A 23,282-nucleotide genomic window follows, 5' to 3' on the forward strand; every position below is an offset into this window, starting at 1 on the left:
AGGGCGGCGACCGCAGCTTCATTTTTCAATAGGGCCTCCATAATGTGGTTGCAGGAGGTACAAGCCCGCCTAGGTCCAGAAGAAGGTCGCTTACGTCAGGACCTCAGTAAATTATTGGCAGCTGCGCAGTTTTCAGCGGATGCAACTCTCCATGCCGCAAAGTTTTCGGCCCGAGGGATGGCGGCGTCTCTTGCATCCAGACGCCTCCTTTGACTGAGGAGCTGGCCAGCGGACCTGAAGTCCAAGTGGAACCTGGCATCATCTCCATACCAAGGGGAGAAGCTCTTTGGAGAGGCTTTGGACCCTGTCCTCATTGAGGATAAGGACAAACGTAAGACCCTCCCCAGAGCATACCGGCGCCAGGAGCGTAGACCCAATCCTTACGCTCGCCGTCAGCCATTTCGTTGGGATTCCTCTTCCTCGGCTAGTCAAAATAATAGGTCATACACCCAAAATCAGTATGGCCAACCCACCTTTAGAGGGGACCGAGCGGCCTTTCAGGATAGGCCCAGAGGATACCAGCAGTCAAGGCGTCCTTTTAGAGGGAACCAACGTGGCTTCAGGCGCACAAAATGACTTGGCTCCCTTACAGCCCATAGGAGGCAAACTTCAACGCTTCAGTGCCTCCTGGAGGATTACCTCCACCGACAAATGGGCAAGGGCCACAATATCAAGAGGACTGCGCCTGGAGTTCTTGCAGCCCCCGCCAAACCGGTTTGTCACCTGTCCGCTAACGCGAGACCCACTCAAAAGACGTCATCTTCAACTGGAGATAACACACCTTCTCAACATACAAGCAATAGAGAAGGTGCCCGAACATGCCAAGGGCACGGGATTTTATTCCGTTGTGTTCCTAGTGCCGAAGTCTTCGGGGGGGTTCAGGATAATATTAAACCTAAAGCTCCTGAATACCTTCATTCGGTATCACAGATTTCGCATGCACTCCCTACAGTCGATTTTGGCCTCTGTTCGGCACAACGATTTTCTCACCTCTATCGACCTCAAAGAGGCTTACCTGCATGTTCCGGTTTGGCCAGCTCATCGTCGTTACCTCAGGTTTTGTCTCAACGGGGTCCACTACCAGTACCGTGCCATGCCGTTCGGCCTATCTTCGGCTCCCCGTACATTTACGAAGCTGATGGACATTCTGACAGCACATCTAAGGGCCCAGTCCATAAGAGTTATGGCATACTTGGACGACATAATCGTTATGTCCAAGTCTATGGTCCAAGCGCAACACCATCTGGCGCTCACACGGGAAACTCTGGAGAGGCACGGGTACACGGTCAACGTGGAGAAGAGCCATCTTCATCCCACCACATCAATCCAACACCTCGGCTCCATCATAGACACCGCAGAGGACACGGTCTCGCTAACACCAGAGAGGGTCCTCAATATCCGGAGATTGGTAACCAGCCTTCGTCGACAAAGGCAAATACCGTTGGCAACATTGTCCAAGGTACTAGGGACTATGGTCTCATCCATAGGGATTGTGCCATGGGCTCGCCATCACATGAGGGGCCTCCAATGGTTTCTCCTTCCGGCCCAGAGGGACAAGGTGAGTCACTCCCACCGAAAGGTGCGACTCCCAGCTTCAGTCAAGCAGTCGCTGGCATGGTGGTTGTCCCCAGCGTTGCTCCAGGGTTCTCCTCTTCACAGCCACGAGCGTGTGATTATCACAACAGACGCGAGCTTGTCGGGCTGGGGCGCCCATAAGGGGCCTCATATAGCTCAGGGCCTGTGGTCTCAGGAGGACTTAACCCAGGTCAATATCAACGTTCTCGAACTCAGAGCGGTTTTCTTAGCCCTTCAGGCCTTCGCTCCCTGGGTTCAGGACAGGCATGTCCTGGTTCTGACGGACAACGTGGCCACAAAAGCCCACCTGAACCATCAAGGAGGTACGAGATCTCATCGCCTCATGGCTCAAGCCACGGACCTCTTCGATTGGGCCGAATCTCATCTGGCCTCTCTGACGGCGGAGCATATTGCCGGGACCAGCAATGTGCAGGCGGACTGGCTGAGCAGGTCCACTCTGGATCCTTCAGAGTGGCAACTGGATCCGGCACTCTTCAAACAGATAGTGCTACGATTTGGTCTTCCATTGGTGGATCTCTTCGCAACCCCAGCAAACGCCCAATTGCAGAGGTTTTTCTCCCGGTTTCCGACGCCAGGGGCAGAAAAGGTCAATGCCCTATGGTCACCATGGCCCCAGGGGTTACTGTATGCCTTTCCCCCGACATGTCTCATTCAAAGAATATTAGACAAGACAATTCGGGAGGGGGCGGAGATAATAATGGTAGCTCCCTATTGGCCGAGACGGCCATGGTTTGCAGACCTAGTAGCCCTGTCGGTGTCTCCCCCGTGGAGGATTCCAGATCCCGAGGTAGTGTTAGTTCAGGGGTCAGTTTGCCATCCGGAACCTCAGTGGTTCAAACTGACCGCCTGGCACTTGAAAGGGCGGGTCTGAGACAGCAAGCCTTGCCAGACGAGGTTATATCCACCATACAGGCAGCACGTCGACCATCAACGGTAAGACTCTACCAGGCCACATGGGCGGCCTTCTGCAGATTTTGTTCGAACCTCCACCTTAACCCGGGGGAGGCTTCGGTTGTGTCAATCTTACGTTTCCTACAGTCAGGGGTAGAGAAAGAGTTAGCCCCAAATACATTGAAAAGGCATTTAGCTGCCTTGGCAACCATCATCCGAGTACCCCACGTTCGATCCCTGGCACACGATCCTTGGATTAGGGATTTTATTAAGGGCGCGATTAACACCCATGCGCCTCCAGTGCACAGGTTCCCGACGTGGGACCTTTCCCTGGTACTCAAGGCATTGACAGCCCCTCCTTTCGAGCCGATGAGGACGATTCCAGTACGATTGCTCTCCTTAAAGACTGCCTGTGTCGGAGCTGTCGGCCCTGTCTACGCGTGCAGACTTATGTATATTCCACCCTGATCGGGTAGTTTTGAGGTTAGACCCTACATTTATCCCCAAGGTTAACTCTGGGTTTCATAGGGCTCAGGAGTTAGTGTTGCCAGACTTTTGCACACATGGACAGCACCCTCTCGAGCTGAGATGGCACAAGGTAGATGTTCGGAGGGCCTTGAAAATCTACATCAGACGGACTGGACATTTCAGGAAATCTGAGCGGCTGTTTGTGTCCTTTGGTCAGCGATCAATGGGTCTGGCAGTGTCAGCTAGATCCATCAGTCGCTGGCTGAGGGATTGTATTGAGGAAGCTTACAAAGCTCGGTCTCAAGTACCACCAACCGGGGTGACAGCGCATTCCACTAGGAGTGCAGCCACTTCGGTGGCTTGGAGGACTCAGGCGTCCATAGAGGACATTTGCAGGGCGGCTACGTGGGCGTCTCCTACCACCGTTGTACGCCATTACAAACTGGACTCAGTAGCTTCGGCGGAAGCTTCGTTTGGGAGACGGGTTTTGCAGCAAGTGTGTTCAACTCCTGCGACTGTAGCTCAGCCTTTTCCCTCCCATGGGCAGTAATCTTTGGCATATCCCATGTTGGACTCTCCTTCCAGATGCAGTGGAGAAGAACCGTTGTACATACCTGAACGGTCTTCTCGATGCACTGGAAGGAGAGTCCAAACCCACCCGGCATGGTTGTTTCGCCAGGTCGCCGGAGTCTGGGAGCCTAGTTAAACAGTTATGAGGTTATATGGTTATTGTTCAATAAACAGGTTTTCCTTAAACTGGCTTCGTTTTTAAAACTGAGGTATTGGGGGCTGCTAAGGGGCGGTGACTACCTCATATTTAAATATTTAAATTAACTCAGTCTCTACCAATAAGATTGGTGAATTACCCATGTTGGACTCTCCTTCCAGTGCATCGAGAAGACCGTTCAGGTATGTACAACGGTTCTTCTAGTTCAATGTCTGCCCAGATCATATCAAGTCTGGACCAAGACTTATGGGGATTGAAGAAAAAGGTATATTTTTCTTCCTCAAAGTCAGGGGTCTCAAACTCGCGGCTCAACTCCAGTCCTCGGGACAATAGTTTGCGGCCCCCACCTCAATATCAAAGTTTAATACAAATGGCACTTTTAATACGAGTTTGATACGAATGGCACATTTCATTGTTGTGTGCGGAGCAGAATGAACCTACCAATCACGATGGGGTATATGTCTCAGAGGTGGGACATCAGCTGGGCTTATTGTGAACTTGCACCATTACCCCGGACTCAGGAGCGAAGGCAGCCGCGGAAATTGCTACTCAGCGAGACAGGAAAAAAAGCGGAAAAGACGGAACGGCTAAAATTTAGCCACTAAACACTGAAACAGTGACACCAAGTGGAATTATATATTACACAGTCCCAAACATGTCTTTTCAAAGCCTGCAGTGAAGAGGAAGGTTGGTGATGAGCACAGACAATTTTAGGAAAAGTGAGAAGTGCAATATTTCTTTGTTGAGCACAGGGGCATCCTGAAATGTCTTATTTGCACAGAGAAAATTGTGGTGCACAAAGAATACAATTTGAAACATCATTACACAACTAGACATGCCGAGGAGTATCAGATCCAGGGGCTTAAAGCACAGAAGGTTTCGTGCTTTCTTTAGAGGAAATGGATTCAGAATATGGAGACATGCTCTACTTCACCAAGATATGTTGGCTCAGCAGAGGAAACATATTGAAGAGATTTTTTGAGTTGAGAGCGGAAGTGAAAACCTTAATGGAGAAAGATGGGGTTGCTGTTCCTATGCTAAGTGATCTAAAATGGCTTATGGACTTAGCTTTTTTTGTTGATATCAATACATGATCTTAATGTACTGAACAAGAAGTTACAAGGCCAGGGGCAACTTGTCAGTGCTGCCTATGACAACATGAGAGCATTCTCTACAAAACCTATGTTATGGAAAGCCCAGCTTTTTCAGACAAACCTTTGCCATTTCCCAGCATGCAAGGCACTCATGGATAAAGGCACACCATTAAGTGGTAAGGAGTATGTGGGTGTCATTTTGAAGCTACAGGAGGAATTTGATCACAGATTTGCAGACTTCAAGACACACAGAGCCACCTTTCAAATTTTTGAAGACCCCTTCTCCTTTGATGTGCAAGATGCCCCTCCTGTGCTTCAAATGGTGCTCATTAACCTGCAGTACAACTATGAACTCAAAGCCAAATTCAGGGAGGTGAGTGGAAAAGCAGACAAGCTTGGGCAATTTTTGAGATAATTTTCCCCCAGCTTCCCTGAGCTTTCTCGAACGTTCAAGCAGACCATGTGTCTTTTTAGGAGCACATACTTGTGCAAAAAGCTCAATAAGTTCAAGCACAGGTCCAGACTTACTGATGGGCATCTTCAAGCCCTACTGAGAGTCTTAACTGCTTCCTCCCTTAAGCCAAATATGGCTCGGTTATGCGAGAATAAGTGCTGCCAGATATCTAGCGGCAAGAAGTAGGCAGAAGAAGCCATGTTCAAAACAGTTTATGTTCAATATTCCATTCATGTTAAGAAAGTTAAATGTTAAAGAACTGTTAATACAGACATTTGAATCTAAATAATAATTACATTTCTCAAGTCATCAACTATATGTGGTTTCTTCAGTCTTCTAGATCTGCTGTTATTATTATTATTATTATCATCATCATTTTCATTTTATTTATTTATTACTGATTTATTTATTTTTTTCTTATGAATTTAATTTATTTTTATTTTTTAACACAAAATAAGATGAAAAAATAAAGACATTTGATAACCTTGGAATGTTTTTGTAAGAGCTTTCCTTGTGGAAAACCTGATGCGGCCCAGCCTCTCCCAGCCTCTACCTCCAGCGGCCCCCGGGTAAATTGAGTTTGAGACCCCTGCTCTAAGTGACTCTCCCTCCACACATCTTTTAATTTAAATTCATATACAATGTCATTAAATTCTGAAAGTAACTCTTTTTTCCTTCTATTTTTTCTTTTCCCTTATAATCTTTTTCAATGTTTGCTACCATATTAAAATCACTGACCATACAAATATTCTCTTTTCCAAATTTTATTATTTTTTCATGGAGTTTTTTGTAAAAAATTCTGATATGTATTAGGGGCATAAATTACAATAAGTGTTATCTTTTTTCCATTACAGTATTAGTAATTTCTATTATCAGTATTCTCCCTTCCTCATCTCTATTAATCAATTTAGGATTTAGCCACTCTTTAGCATAAATTGCAACCCCTCTATTTTTTTTTCTCGGTTAGAGATGTAAATGACTTCCCTAAATTTGGTTTTTCTAAAATTTGAATGTCGTTTCTTTTAACATGGACCTCTTGGAGGCAGATGATATCAACATTTTGTTTCTTTAATTTAGCATATATTTTGCGAGTTTAGCCCGTTAATATTTAGAGAAAATAATTTGATCTGATGGTGCATTCTTTTACAGATTATTTCGTAATAAACTCCTTAGTTCTTGGTTTGTTTCTGTTCTCTCTCCCTTTCCTTTTTTCAATTTATTGACTTTCTTCTTCTGGTTCTTTTTCCTCCTGGCTTAAAGATTCCGAGTCTGTACTGCTTTCTCTGTTTATTTAAATTGATCGGCTTGGTCAGGCATCTCAATTGTATTTTTTTCCCTTCCAAGTAATCATTACCCCCTTGGGCTCTAACCATCTAAATTGGATTTCTTTTCTTATTAGTTTTCCTGTGAAATAATGCAAGTCCCTTCTCTTGAATTCTTCTGCGTATTTGTTTCAGTACAATGATATCCTTTCCTCTATATGACAACAGCCCTCTCGTATTTTTGTATATTTTATCCCTCAATGTTTTCTTAGTAAATCTTATGTGGATCTCTCTAGCGAGTTGATGACATCTCACGTAGTTCGTCTGAACTCAATATACTTCATCTATATGTCTAATTAAGTCATCCTCATCAATCTTCAATTCTCTGAGAAATGTTCCGCAACTATCCCGAATAGGTTCTCCCTTTTCCTTCTGGTACGTTTTGCAATCTTAAATAAAAGAAAGTCTTTTCAAATTCTAATTGAGCTGTAGCTGCTTCCAAATCCTTATTTACCTTTTTAAGTTCATCGTCATTTTTATTTAGTCTTATTTTGTTGTCTTCTGATGTCTCCTCTATTCCTTCCATTGTGACGTTAAGCTTAATAAAATTTCCATGTACCTCAATTTTTTTTTGTCTCTTGATGATTTTGTAGAATAGTTTCTTGTGTTTTGTTTGAACATGAACTCCTGTATTCTATCTAGAGAATTTTGCAATGAGGGGGTCTCTCCTTTGTTTTCTTTTGAGTTAAGGTCAGAGGCGGAAGAAGATTTCTGCACTGTAGGGGATGCCAAAGTTAATGTTCCCTTTTTAATTGATTTAGTTACTGTTTGTTGAGTTGCCATCTCTTCTTCTCAAATTTTATATCAATATAATCAATAATATAATCAATATAGATCAGTATAATTCTTAAATATGTAGTTACCGTAGGAACGTAGAAATTATCTATTTATAGTTAATATTCAGAATATTGACAATATATTGTCAATATACAGAAATCCCAAGTTAGCTAACTAATTGTCTTATTATAGCCAAGCAAGCACAGCAAAACACATAATAAATACTAATTCTAATCTATTTCCCTAAAACAAAAAGCACTTATAACTCTATATTCATGTAATTGCCGCGAGAGCAATCATGGGCTTCCCTAGGTATCAACACTCTGTGGCCTGCAATGGCTGCTGATCAGTTTCCGGTCACAATTTAAAGTGTTGGTTATGACCTATAAAGCCCTACATTGTATCAAACCAGAATAACTCCAGGACCGCCTTCTGCCGCATGAATCCCGGCGGCCAATTAAGTCCCACAGAGTTGGCCTTCTCCGGGTCCCGTCAACTAAACAATGGTGACTGGCGGGGCCCAGGGAAAGAGCCTTCTCTGTGGCAGCCCTGGCCCTCTGGAATCAACTCCCTCCAGAGATTTGAACAGCCCCCACCCTCCTCACCTTCCGTAAAATGCTAAAAATTCACCTTTGTCGCCAGGCGTGGGGATAACTACCTCCCCCCCCTTCGTTGTGTTTTTTGACCTCTGTTGTATGATGGATTGGGTTGAATGTGTACGATTGTGTAGTTGGGGATTTTATAATACTGGTTATGTTTCTTAATGTTTTAAAATTGATTTTTACATTTTATTATTAGATTTGTAATGTATTGTGTTATTGTTATGTTGTGAGCTGCCCCAAGTCTTCGGAGAGGGGCGGCGTACAAATGTTAATAATAATAATAATAATTATTATTATTATTATTATTATTATTATTATTATTATTATTATTATTTTATAGTCTATAAATATAATTAATTTAAAGCAGGGATCCCCAACCTTGGCCATTTTAAGACTTGTGGACTTCAACTCCCAGAATTCCTCAGCCAGCAAATCTGCATTGGCATAGCACCGCCCCGGAAGTCCAGGGCTTTTGTTTCTATTGGTGTTTCTTTCAGGCTTCAGGTTGACACAGCCTAGAAATGAAGGGGAAGTAGAGTTGGCCAGAAGAGGAGGAGAGAAGTCACCAAGCAACCAGCCAAAAGATTGGATAATGTGATTTATTGTTTTGAGAAACCAGGAAACTTTTACTTTAAATGTGGTGGAAAGCATGGGAACCATCAGAGTTGGCTTTCCACCAGTTTGTACCAAGATGATATCTCCTAATAAAACTGTTCTTTGAAGAACCAACGTGCCTTGGAGTCCTGTTTGTGATGGGTGCATTACTTGGAACCCTTCGCAGCAAGTTACTGGAATGTAAACCTCAATCTCTTGAATCACTGATGACATTATCTAGTTTGGGTAATGAAAAATGTGCAAGAACTTCCGGTTTGACATCACGTCGCAGCGGAGCGGTCTCCGAGGGCTCTTGGGATCGTTCTTCGTTTTCAGTTCTTCCCTGGTCGCCATAGAGGCAGTTGCAGCTTGAAGGGGAAGTCTTCGGGCACCTGTAGTGGTAAGGCAACCCCCCGGGGGTGCAGGGATACGCCCAGGACCGGAGCCGAAGAGATCGGCCTGTGCCGATCCAGAGACGTGGCTGCCCGACACTTAAAGGGGAAACAAGAAGAGCAGCTTAAAATAGGCTTGATTCGAAGTAAAAGTTACTGAGATCGTGGTATAGTGGTTGAACGAGAAAGTGTTTTGATACAGTAGAGGATTTTGGAAGAAGAGCTCTTTCTGTAATAGATAAGGACAACAAGCGACAATCTATTTGAAAGTTTTGGAAGATCCTTTACGGCGGCCATTGTCGATTGTTGAAAGTGGTGGAGAGGTTGTATTGGAGATCGGAGTTTGGATTGTAGATCGGACCTGGGGATTGGAACTCAGCAGGATTACAGACCTCTCCCCCATAACAACTTGGATTTGGATCTGGACTATTAACATCGAAAATAGATTGTGCAGCAAGAGCAAGGTGGATTCCTGAATGTATATGGTGGTTCATGGAAGTGGATTGAGAGAAGAAGGAGGGGAAAAAGACAGAGCGGCCTAGAGGTGACTTTGCAAATCAGAAGCCTGTGCTGAGATATTGCTAAATCAACATACATAATAACTGGGATTTATTTGGTGCAGAACTGTGAAAACCTTATAAGAATATTCATAACATTGTGAGAACTTCTATATAACTTTGTGAGAACTTTTATATAAATCTCCGGGACTCTTGACTCTTTAATCAAATTACCACGCAAACGGGATTAATTTAAACACTGACCCCTGATTACAGAGCACTTAAACATCTGGACAGAAGATAGAAGACCGCAGAAGATCATAGAAAACCCTCGGAGGTATAAAAGTCATATAAAAGTTATTATCTGAAATACTTCGATACTTATATATAATTTGTTCTTTTACCATTTTTTTCCTTCTTATTCTTATTCTTATTTACTTAGTAATAATTCAGTTCTATTCAGTTTCATATTATAATATATAGTTTCACACAATCACATATTTAGTATACATTGATTATTGTTTATTATTGTCTTTGACTTAGAATTCAAATATACATTTAATTGTGATTTAATTGTGACTTAGACATTTAGAAGATTAAGTGACTTAAGATATATTAGGGGAATTTATATTGTTAGATCATTTAACTATCAATTTAAATATTTAATTAATTACCAACTGTTCAATTAACAAAAAAATTTCAATACTAAGTACTGTAATTAATTTATATGAACTATCAGTTAAGGTGATTTTCCATGTTCAAAATTAGACCTGTATTCTTGAAACCTTAGCATATTTTAAATATCATTTAGTTTAATTTCTAATGTTATTTTTTTCTTATAATTGCAAAATTGAATTGTTAGTACTGTAATACTATTAATATTATTAATAGCCTTGATGAATTGCATTGATTGATTAATGTTAGTGTGATTATAATTGATTTTTGCTAGTGTGTAACTGTTAGATTGACAATAGTATATATCATTTGGATTGGGATCCCAGCTAGCTCTAATTAATTGATTAATTAACTTATATTAATCTATATTATCCTAACAATTAGATTTAACTTAAATTTAATTATTATTTTATCAAACTGACCTAATAACCAATTAGTGACCTATAGTATACAAACTTGGATATTTTGCGGTATTGGGATCAATTAAGATGTCGAGACCCTCAGCGACTGTTTTTCAACCTAAAAGATCTAAAAGGATATACAAAGAGTAGAGGATGGAGTAGGTAGAATGGATGAAAAAATTGAGTCCATTCAAGGTGCACTCTCTAAAAATGTACAAAAAGTACAGGAGATTGAACAGAAGAATGAAAATACACGAAACGGAAACTAATACAATGTCAGCTATTAAAAGTATGGAAGAGGCCTTACTTAATGAAGAACTTGAGAAAGCTTCCTTCTTCCTAAGGTTCCAAAATATACAGGAGAACAAAGAAGAAAATATAGCAGAAGTAATGTCAGAGATAATAGCGGGTGTCACAGGGTCAACACCCAATAGAGTATTAAAAGAAATTGATGAAATATACCGTGTTTATACTAGCTATGCCCACAGAAACAAATTGCCACAAGAGGTACATGTTAGATTTTTAAAGAGAACAGCTCAAGGGATGAGATACATCACCTGGCAAGGGAAGATACAATAATATATAAGGAAAAGGAGGTGATAGTTTTAAAACAAATCCCTAGATGGGTCAGGGAGAAAAGAAGTCTGTATCAATTTCTTACCTCAAAGTTACATCGGCATAGAGTCCCATTTAGATGGCTGGTGCCAGAAGGCCTCATAATTACCCTCTTGGGGAAAAAACATAGAATAAACTCAACTGAGGAGGCTCAAAATTTCTATGATCAGCATATTAAATTGATAGCAACACCGGAACCAAAAGAGATGAAAGCAAAGGAGGGGGAGAGCAGGGAAGAATTGACATCAAAAGAGAATTTGCAAGAGCCAGAGATTAGATATAAACGGAATGACAATGGCAGAGGAGGTGCAATTACAAGATCCAAGACAGGAGCCAGGGAATGGAATTAAGAATACAACCTTAAACGATGAAATATCATTACTCTCTATAAATATCAATGGTATAAATGCACCAAAAAAAGAGAAATAAAATATGGTACAAATTAATAAAAAATAATCCAGATATCACCTGCCTCCAAGAGGTACACATTAAAAAGGATCAACACCAAATTTTGGAATGTCCGAAACTAGGAAAGCTTTTTGTAGCCTTGGCCTCAGTTAAAAAATGTGGAATTGCAATTTATATTAAAACATGGTTGAAACCGAAATTATTATATTCAGGTGAGGATGGAAGGATTTTGATGGTACAAATAAATAAAGAAACATCCCAGTAACAGTAATAATCTCAATATATGCCCCAAATACAAATCAGACCCAATTCTATGCAAAGATTCATAGAATATTATTAGAAACTGAACCAGTAAATTATTAGAAACTGAACCAGTAAAAGTAGTGATTGTTGGAGATTACAATTCAATAGTTGATAGGAAAAAAGACTATAAAAATAGCAACAAAAAAAGACCAGGAAAGTCTTGCCCCCTACTTTTAATCAAATGGTAGAAGAACTTTACATGAAAGATGTATAGAGACACCTCCACCCTGACAACAGATATTATACCTTTTTCTCATATCCGCATAAGTCATGGTCCAGGATAGACATGGCCTGGGCCAATCAAGAATTCATAAAAAACTTAATAGAATCTGAGATACTGCCCAACACCTGGGCAGACCATAATCCTATCTGGATAAAATGGAGGGAGCAAGAAAAATATATCAAAAAAAGATGGACATTAAACCAATCTATAATTAAAGAATATAAATATATATTAATGATGGAGAAAGAGTTAGAATATTTCCTCAAAATAAATGATAATGAAGAAACAACCAAAGCCAACTTGTGGGACACTACCAAGGCCTACATTAGAGGCCTATCAATATCTTACCTAGCAGTAAGTAATAAAAAAAAGAGGAGTGAGATACAAAAATTTAATCAAAAAGTAACTTCTTTGGAAGAAGAATTACATAAAAACCCATTGGATAAAAAAATACTGGAAGAACTGAATTTGATGAAACATAAAGTTAATCTCCAAAATCAAGAGGAATTAGCACAAAAACTAAAGGGTCAAAAGCAAAAAAATCTTTGAATGTGCTAATAAGCCTGGAAGGTGGCTTGCTTGGAAATTGGCAAATCAAAAATAGAAAGATATATTGAAGCATTGGTTAATACCACCGGGGAAAGGCAAACAAATAAAAATTTAAAAAAATTAATAGCGGAGCAATTTTATTCTAGTTTGTACAGTCAGGAAAAGGTAGAGGAAGAGAAAATTATTAACTATTTAGAACAAATTGATCTACCAAAAATCACGGAGGAAGACGGGGGAAAATTAAATGCAAATACAGTGGTACTTCATGTTACGAACGCCTCTTCTAACGAACTTTTCAAGATACAAACCCAGTGTTTAAGATTTTTTTTGCCTCTTCTTCCGAACTATTTTCACCTTACGAACCCAAGCAGCTGCTGCTGGGATGAAGGGATTTCTTTTTTTCCCCTTTTTTGAAGAAAGAAAAGGGAGGGGCGGCTTGGAGGAGGAAAGATTTTGCAGAGAACAACGTGCTTGCAAAGGCACTGAAACGGTGTCTTGAAGAAAGAAAAGGGAGGGGCGGCTTGGAGGAGGAAAGATTTTGCAGAGAACAGCTTGCTTGCAGAGGCACTGAAACGGTGTCTTTTGAAGAAAGAAAAGGGAGGGGCGGCTTGGAGGAGGAAAGATTTTGCAGAGAACAATGTGCTTGCAAAGGCACTGAAACGGTGTCTTTTGAAGAAAAGGGAGGGGCGGCTTGGAGGAGGAAAGATTTTGCAGAGAACAACATGCTTGCAAAGGCACTGAAACGGTGTCTTTTGAAGAAAGAAAAGGGAGGGGCGCCCCCTTGCCTTTTTTCCTTCCCCCTCACCCTTTAGCCTATCCCTGCTTCTTCCACCCACCCCCTTTAGCTGCTCCTCCCTGCCCTCTGTTCGCCTCCCTTCTAAAGTTTGGGATTTTCCTGAAGGATTTGCACGCATTATTTGCTTTTACATTGATGCCTATGGGAAACATTGTTTCATCTTACGAACTTTTCACCTTACGAACCTCCTCCTGGAACCAATTAAGTTTGTATGATGAGGTACCACTGTATTACAATAACAGAATTAAGATTAATTATGAGTAGACAGAAAAATAATAAGTCCACGGGACCATATGGAATTCCATTCGAATTATATAAGGCCTTACAAGATACGCTAGAAGTAATTATGCTAGATCTATTTAATGATATTATGAAGGGAGGAAAGTTGCCAGAATCCTGGAAACATGCGTATATTAGTTTAATTCCCAAGTGTGAATCAGATAAACATCTAATTCAGAATTATAGGCCAATAACCCTTTTGAATACGGATTATAAAATTCTAGCGGCAATCATTGCAGAAAGATTAAAATCGACACTAAATCAAATCATTCATATAGACCAAAGTGGTTTTCTACCTTATAGACAGATTAGAAATAACACCAGAACAATATTAAATACAATTGAATATTATGATTTACATGTGGAGAAACAAGTAGCCTTAATATTTGTAGACGCAGAGAAAGCTTTCGACAAAGTGATTTGGAAATACCTTATTTTACAGTTTAAAAAAATGAATTTTGGCGATAAATTAATAGGCTTAATTAGTGCAATATACACTCACCAAAAAGCTAGGGTGATAATTAACAGAGAATTGACGGAGGAGATAGAAATAAAGAAAGGTGTAAGACAAGGGTGCCCATTAGCACCCTTAATTTTCATTACAGCCCTAGAAACTTTATCAATTAAAATAAGGAATAATTCATATATAACAGGCCTAAGAGCCAGAAAAGAATTTAAACTCCAAGCTTATGCCGATGACATGGTTTTTATTCTGGAAGATCCACTATTGTCTGGCAAATTCCTATTAAAAGAAATTGAAGATTTTGGAACTGTCGCTGGACTGAAAATAAATAAAAATAAGACCAAAATAATGACCAAAAATATGACTTCAGAACAGAATTTGGAATTAGAGGACAAACTAGGTATTAATATTGCAAAAAAAAGGTGAAATATTTAGGAATAACGCTCTCTGCTAAATGTAGCTCAATATTTAAAGACAACTATGAGAATCTCCTACAAACAATAAACGTAAATTTGGATAAATGGTCAAAATTTCAATTATCTTTCCTAGGTAGGATAGCAGCAATAAAGATGAATATACTACCCAAAGTTCTTTTCTTTTTTCAAACGATTCCTATAAAACGACCCAAGAATTTTTTTGATACACTTAAAAAAATAACACATCAATTTATATGGAGTAAGAAAAAAGCGAGACTTAAATATAAAAACTTACAGAATCACAAGAATAGAGGAAGAATGGAAGTTCCAGACTGGAAATTATATTACATAGCCGCCTCAATGTGCTGGATAAAGGATTGGATAACTTTCAGGGGGAAGAGAGTACTTGCATTAGAGGGTTTCAATCTTGAATTCGGATGGCATTCCTACTTACCGTATTTGGAAATAAAAATAAATCTTACACACATTTCAAACAACATCTCATAAGAAAAAGCTTAATAGAATTTTGGTCAACAGTTCAAAAATCCCAGTATCTACAAATCCCAAAATGGATATCCCCAAATTATGCTATAATATATCCTAAAATAATGAACTTAAATAAAATAATAACATACGACCAAATTCTAGACGAGAATAACCTCTTAATTTCTAAACAAGATTTACAACAAAAAGGGATTGATGTAGACTGGATTCAATATTATCAGATTAGATCAAGATATAAGGAAGATAAAAATAGATTGGGATTTCAAAAAATAGGTATATTAGATAAAATTATACTTGGAGCAGATTAAAAATTGATCTCTAAAATATATAAGTATTTATTATACCAAGCATTAGCAGAGGAAGAGGTAAAGGGATCCATGATAGCATGGGGCCAAAACTTTGGCTACACTATAAATTTGCAGGAATGGGAGAAATTATGGACATCCAATTATAAAATAATGCTATCAGTTCCTTACAGAGAAAATATATATAAAATGTTCTATAGGCGGCACTTGCCACCAGCACGTTTAGCCAAGATTTACCCAAAACTTTCCCCAAAGTGCTGGAAGTGCAAAGTGAAAACAGGTACAAATTACCATATGTGGTGGACGTGCTCACTGACCAAGAAATTTTGGGAAAAAATTAAAAATATGATGGAGGAAATTACAGGAGAAAAAATACCATTAAAGCCGGAACTCTTTCTTCTTGGAATAATTAGACATAAAGTTACAATAAATGACAGGCATCTAATTTTATATATAACAATTATATATGCGCAAACCTGGAAACAGGAAATCGTCCCAACAATGTTTAATTTAATAAGTAAAATATATGAGGTAGTAGAAATGACAAAGATTACATATGAACTACAGGACAAAGATATTAAGGAATTCCACAAAACTTGGGGCAGGTGGTATATCTGGATTGCCAAAAATAAAATAAAATAAAAGAACAATGTGAATAACGATAAAGTTATTCAAGTTATCAAATTTGGAGAGAAAAATTAAATTGTTAATGAGAGGAAATATTGATACTACAAGGCACTATTATACCATAGAGAAAATGAAAATAATTTCATAAAAACGGATATGTTAACGGAAAAGTCAATGAGCTGCAAAATCAAGCATACTAACACCTAGCAGGTGTAAATATTAAGCTCTGATACCAAAATAGTCCATGTATAAAGCATAATGCTTTATTTTTGTTATGAGTGTATATATGTTATCATCTTCTTAGTATTACTATTATTATTATTATTTCCTTTACAGAATTATATGTATATACATTCTGTAAATGTTGTATTGTTGTTTTGTCTTTTCTCTGTTTTTTTAATGTACTGTATATAATTAATAAAGTATTTTTTTTTAAAAAAGAAAGAAAAATGTGCAAGAAAACAACCAAGCTCAAAGTGCAAGGACCATTCATACAAATATTCATAGAAATATAGATGTTAATATGCATACTGCTTTTCATTGAAATAAAATATCAGATTAAAAATTAAAATAAATTTAGGGATCAAATTTAAATAATAGTCAAACAATACAGTGGTACCTCTACTTATGAATTTAATTTGTTCCATGACCAGGTTTTTAAGTAGAAAGGTTTGTAAGAAGAAGCAATTTTCCCATAGGAATCAGTGTAAAAGAAAATAATGCGTGCAATTGGGCAAACCACAGGGAGGGTGGAGGCCCTGTTTCCTCCAAGGAGATTCTTAGATAGGCATCAAGGAGACTTCTCCCTGCCTTTTCTAGGTACAGTTTCGGAGGCTCGGTTTTTTTAAGTGGAAAAATCTTGAACACCTGGTTCTTATCTAGAAAAGTTTGTAGGCAGAGGTACCACTGTAATTAGACCTTACTGTTTGTCTGCTGTTTGTAAATCCTTTTGGGGAAATGTAAGAAAAAAGATATTCAGTGTTTCCATTCAAAATGTGTCCACATGAAAAATTATTAATATCACTAGTAAATAATGAGTAATTTTGAATATTTACCCTTTTTATAAGATTTTACAAAACACGATATTACATTAATTTTTTATTCAAAATATTTTTCCACATTTTAAATGCCCCTTGAAAATTGCATTTTAATGTATCAGTATATTCAGATTATAAACATGCTTATTAACATAGGAGTTGAATAATTTTTTATATTGCATCTATATAATTTCTATACAATATACAATTTATATATTTAAAATCAATAGCAGGAATAATTGAATAAGTGATGGAAATCAACTAATAGTATCCTCAAAAACTTGACAAAAAAAGTTGACATTGAATTGCCATCTTACCATCTCAGCCCAGAAAAGATAAAAAATTTGGTTGTGTCAATGTAGAGGAATAGTTCACCATCTATAAATTATTTTCATTGTATTTCTATGGGACTTAACTGAAATACTTTTAGAACAAAATATCTTATTTCAGTAAAAGAAAATTAAGGTCCATTTTTTTCTTTTTATAGAATACTTTTGTAATTACTATAATAACGGTACTCATTTTCAATAGGTAGCCTTGTCCAAAGAATATTGGAAACAAAGAAGGATTATGAATTGTCACACTTGCAAAAATCTGCTGAAAAGGTAATTTACAAATAAACTCCAAATAATTGATTATGTCAAATTTTTACCTTTTACACTTAATTGGTATCTCCAGACTAATCACCTTTTAACTGATTTTAATATTAAAGCAGTGGTTATCATAGAGATATAAACAAAGAAAGTATTGTTTCAACAGCATTTATTATAATACTTCGTTCAGTGTCACTAATATGTTAATGATATCCTATTATACATCTCTATTTTTTCCATGTTTTATTTATTTTCATATAACAAATATTCAGTTTCTATCAAACAATGTATCATCTGGGTACAATTGTTTTTATGCAGTCATAATCAAAATGTTTACAATAGTATTCATCACAATAATGTTAATGCTATAATAACATTAATTTTAATTAATCTACTTTAATGAGTCTCCGTTTTAACATTTATTGTTCTTATGTCCCCACATTTCAAAGTTCTGTTTCTATTGTCTAACTATTGGTAAAATAGGTCCATATCAAAAATATTCAGTTTCTTCTTTGTCCTTAATAATAAGCATTAGTCTATCCATTTCTGTACATTCTAATATTTTCTTAATTACACTCTCATCTGCCAGGATCTCATTGTTCTTCTATTGTTGTGCAAATACAATTCTGGCTGCAGTTAGTACATGTAAAGTCAAATATATAGTCATTTTATCACATTTTCCCATCAGGATACCCAATAAAAACATCTCTGGTTTCAAATCTGTATGCTGCTTTATCATTTTTTCCAACCAAGTATGTATTTTTGTCCAATTTTTTTAGCTTTTGGGTGTGCCCACCACATATGATAATACAAACCAGGTGTTTGACTGAACTTCCAACATTTAGCAAGTTTTGTTGGTGCAAAATGCCATCTATAAAACATTTTATACAAATTTTCTTTATATGCAGTTGACATAGTCAATTTAACATTTCTATTCCACAATTTCTGCCATTTGTCTAATGGCACATCCAAATTTTTTCTTATTTTTTATATTTTAAATTGATTTTTCAAACTTTAAAAATCACAATAAATCTCCTCATTTACATTGATTATTAATGCAATACAATATTTACAATATTCTACGTCCTTGTTTCATTTTCCCTTTTTCGTTTTCTGTCATCAATCCAGTGATACCAGTTTTCCCATACTTCATAATAGTTTGAATCTTTTTGTCCTCTTAATTCTATAGTTAATTTATCCATTTCTGCACAATCATAGATTTTCTTTATTGTTAAACTTACATGGATCGGTTAAAGTTTTACCAACACATATTCCATGTCTCCTTATGAAATGAGCACTATTTCACTGTTACTTTATTTTAATTTTTTTATTGATATCTGAACTTTTAAAAAATTATTAGGAGAAGCCACTTTTATCAGAAGCAGCAAAGAGAAAGGAAAAAGATTTAGTAACTAAAGAAATAGAGAAATTTCGTGGCTCCATTCAGACCCTATGTAGGAGTGCTCTCCCTCTTGGTAAAATAATGGACTATATTCAAGAAGATGTAGATGCCATGAAAAATGAGCTTCAAACATGGCAGAATGAAAATAAAGAACTTGAAGAGATCCTCCAGAAGGAACAAGGGTAAGAATCTTAAAAATTGCAATCGCAATTGCAATAAAAGACTTGATTAATCCAAAGATTCATAGGATTTTATCTACAACACAAATCTGAATTGGATCTGTTTCTTTGACGGGGTGTGCAAAACTTAGGAAGGGGGCACTTGACTGACTGACTGACTGACTGATTGGTTGATTGATGTTTGTTTGTTTTGACTTCTATGTCTCCCAATCCAAGGACTCAGGGCAGCTCACAACAATATAAAATTGCAAAAACATTAGAAGAGATCTAAGACTTTTGTAGAAAAACATTGAGGGCAAAAACATAATAACCTTAAAAACTGCATGTGTGTAAAAGAAAGAATATTCTCTCTCAATCTATCAAATCTATCTATAGCAGTAAGAGCAAGCATTTGGGTTCTTCTGTTTCTAGGAAGAAAGCGCAGTGCCAGGTTGAACTTAAGTACAATTTGCAATTGTACTCCCACAATCCAACTTTGCAGCAGGCAAAGATTAATAATGCAGTAGTGCTTCACCATCCCAGGTTTACCTGCAGTTTGACTATGATAGCCTTCTAGCCTTATCTGCAATTTCCACTTAAAGTTGAAGAGATACTCTCTACAATATTCCTGTTACTTACTATTAATGAAAGATGTAGTTGTTTTCTTGCAGTAAAATGTTAGTGATTAATTCTGTAACTACTATAGGAAGGGATGATAAAATAAGAACTACATTTATTACATTTAAGTATTGATAGTGTGTCATCCAACATAAGGTACCAGGCAAGATACCATGATATTGTTGAGTTCTAGTTTAGTCATGATGCTAGCTGAATGACTTTGGGCCAGTCACTCACTCTCAGTCAAGAAAACTACATGGATTTGTCCAGGGAGACTCCTGAAATCAAGCATACATATGTGTGTATGTTCACATGTGCATACATGCACATACACACCTAATTATCATACAAACTATTTGATACTGAGAATTAACCGGGGGGGGGGGGGATAAACTTGTGATGCATGAAGAATACCTGTGATGTTCTTTATTATATTGTTACGTTGCTGACCTTTGTTATAACACAAATAGTATAAGACAAAACATTATTGATACATTTGTCCATCAGCTTTCTAAGATGAATCTCCTTCATTTTACAGTATAGTGGAAACTACTTAAGAATACTCCAAGTCTACGGAGAGGGGCGGCATATAAATCTAATAAATAAATTAAATAAATAAATAATTGCTTAAACTCATGTTTTAGTTCAGTTTGGATGGCTTTCTTTTCTCCTTCCCAGCTCAGTAAAGTTATCTCAGGATAGCTTTATTACAGTTAGTTGTCATCTTACAACTATAATTGAGCCTAGAATTTTGGCTGTAAGCCATGGTCATTAAATGAGACACCCGTGCTGCCTTACTCAATAATCACAATAATTTCAGTTATTAAACAACTGTACATTGGAGATGGGAAATAAGTCTTGAGACATGGACAGAAGCCTTTGGCCAGCTAGTCCCAGCATTGGCTTCTGCCTTCCCATCCACCCATTCTTGTTCCTAGTCAGCTTTTTTAAAAAATGCCCTCTAGCCTTAACCCTGTTGTTGTGTTCGTGGAAAGGTTACACTTGCACGGTTCCCGGGTCTATTTGACCCGGGCCGAAAAAAGGTTGGTTTTAGGTACTGGAAGTGTTTTTTTGAATACTTTTTTGGCTGGTATACTAATTTGAACATTTCTGAACACAATGACATGAAAAATGAAAGAAAAAAATTAATGCTTATTTGTTTATTTTGCTCAGAAAAGCTCGTAATTTTTGTACAATTTTTTCAATTTATATATAGATTAGCCTGCAAAATCCAAATGTTTTGAATACTTTTGGCATTGGCATACTAATTTGAACATTTCTGAACATAATGAAATGAAAAATGAACTGAAAGCATTGATGCTTATTTGTTTATTTTGCTCAGAAACCCCCCCCCCCAGCTGTGTGCAATTATTTCACTTTATATATATATTTAGGCTCCAAATTCCAAATATTTTTAATAACTTTGGCATTGGTATATTAAATTGAACATTCCCGATCATAAAAAAATAAAAATGAACTGAAAAAATTGATTTTTATTTGTTTATTTTGGTTAGAAAAGCCCCCCCCCCCTCAGCTGTGCAATTTTTTCACTGTAGATTATGCTGTAAGTTCAACATTATATCCTTGTTTTTAGTACAATGGATTTCTTTCATAAAATTAATTGTCTGAGTATCATGTACTTACTTTGCAAAAGGTATTCAGAATATTTGCAGCCTATTCTATATATAAAATGAAAATAATTGCACACAGCCAGGTGGGGAGGGAAACGGGCTTTTCTGAGCAAAATAAACAAATAAGCATTACTTTTTTCATTTCATTCTATTTTTTTATGATCAGGAATGTTCAATTAGCATACCAATGCCAAAGGTATTAAAAATATTTGGGATTTGGAGCCTAAAAAATATATAAAGTGGGAGTCTTCCGGTTTTCACGTTGCTCTGACAGCTGAGTAACCTCCGTTCTCTCCGGGTTGCTCCGGCTTGTTGTGCTTTTTCGGAGCCTTTTGGGCAATCACTGACCGGAAGAGTCAGGGATCCTAGAGAGGCATCTGTAGCTCACCCGGGGGGGGGGGGGGTCAGCGGACCCCCACCCCCCGATTAGCAAGGATCTCCTCTCCCCAATGCACGAAAAAAACGATCGCTTCGATTGGCCCAAAGAGCTGACGCTCCGATTCGCCTGAGGAAGCTGCTGAAAATATGACAAGAAGGATCTGGGAAGTGAGAACTTTGATCTACTTTTTATTACAAGATCAATGTTGCATATTACTAGATGGCTTTAGAGTGAAACCCTTGCTGTTTTTGTTAATTATTTGATTGATCTGATTGCCAGAACTTTGAAGGCGGCGACTGTATTGTCTATGGCGTCGGAAAAAAGGAGATTTGGTTAGGCAATAAGAGTGGGACATAAGATCTGGACATATCTAAAGACTGCACCAAAAGTCCCCAGTAATTGATAATTATATTGACTGATAAAATCTTGTTTGGAAGCAGAAGTGGGAGAATTTTGGATGTTGGAAGTTGCGAGGGTTTGCGGAAGTGTTTAAAGGATAGACTGTGGGCGGAGTGAATTGACGAGAAAAGACAAACCGGAGGACCGAAACTTTCTTTCTCTTATTATTGGCTTTGTTCCCTATTTCTAACTACTTAACTAACTGGATTAATTCCTCTGTGTATCTGGAATTTATCTGAACTTCTGATCGATACCACTCCTTAAGCAGTATCAGATTGCCTTTTAAGTTGGATACATTGAACTCAGGGAGAAAAAAAAAGGCATCGGTACCTAAAGTCTGCGAGTGGAAAGGAAAAGAGAAGAGAAGCAACAACACTAAACCACAAATTTTCCAGGACATTTGGAGATCTTAGAAAAAGAAGGTTGCAACCGATGCGAGCTGCTGACAAATGGCTGACAAACTATGGAGCCGGAGGCCTTTAGTGAAACTCATCCGGTTTCAGCAGGTGGACGGCTCTCTAATGGGTGGAGTTCCTGCTATGCTCCTGACTGAGTTAGTGGAGCTGCAGATTTGCCGGCACCGTGAACTCTTGAGATTCATAGTCGCCCCCAAGATGTCAGAACCAATTATATTGGGCTTGGCCTGGATGGACAAATGGACTCCCACCTTTCAGTGGGAGGGTGGGCATCATAAGCTTTTCATCCCCTTGGGCTCTAACCCTTTTCTAGAGACTGACAGGAGAAAATCTCCTCCCTGGGAGGAGCCAGATGGATCCATAGCAGCGGTTGCAATGAAGGAAGGAACACTTCCAGATCTCCTGAAGGTGCCCTTGGAATACAGAGACTTGGGAAAAGTTTTCAGTGAGGAAGATTGCAATGAACTGCCCCCCTCACAGATCTACAGACTGTGCGATAGAATTTGAGCCAGGGATAACTCTTCCCAAAACCTAGGATGTACGCAATGTCACCGAAAGAATTGGGAGAGCTGAGAAACTTCATAGACATCAATTTAAAGAGGGGATTCATCCAGCTCGCAAATACCAGGACAGCAGCCCCCGTTCTCTTTAAGGAGAAGAAGGGCGGAGGT

General features: G+C 38.1%; 1 protein-coding gene across 1 annotated transcript in view; it reads left to right on the plus strand.

Annotated features, from left to right (window-relative positions):
* Positions 1 to 23,282, plus strand: part of TRAF3IP1 (TRAF3 interacting protein 1) — a 94,628-nt gene that overhangs the window by 67,510 nt on the left and 3,836 nt on the right. The window contains exons 6-7 of the mRNA XM_070758442.1: positions 17,547 to 17,620; positions 18,969 to 19,192. Of these exons, the coding sequence (XP_070614543.1) occupies positions 17,547 to 17,620; positions 18,969 to 19,192 (298 nt within the window). The remainder of the gene's footprint in view (positions 1 to 17,546; positions 17,621 to 18,968; positions 19,193 to 23,282) is intronic.

This window comes from Erythrolamprus reginae, chromosome 1 (genome assembly GCF_031021105.1).
Source record: "Erythrolamprus reginae isolate rEryReg1 chromosome 1, rEryReg1.hap1, whole genome shotgun sequence".
In the NCBI taxonomy this organism is placed as follows: Eukaryota; Metazoa; Chordata; class Lepidosauria; order Squamata; family Dipsadidae; genus Erythrolamprus; species Erythrolamprus reginae.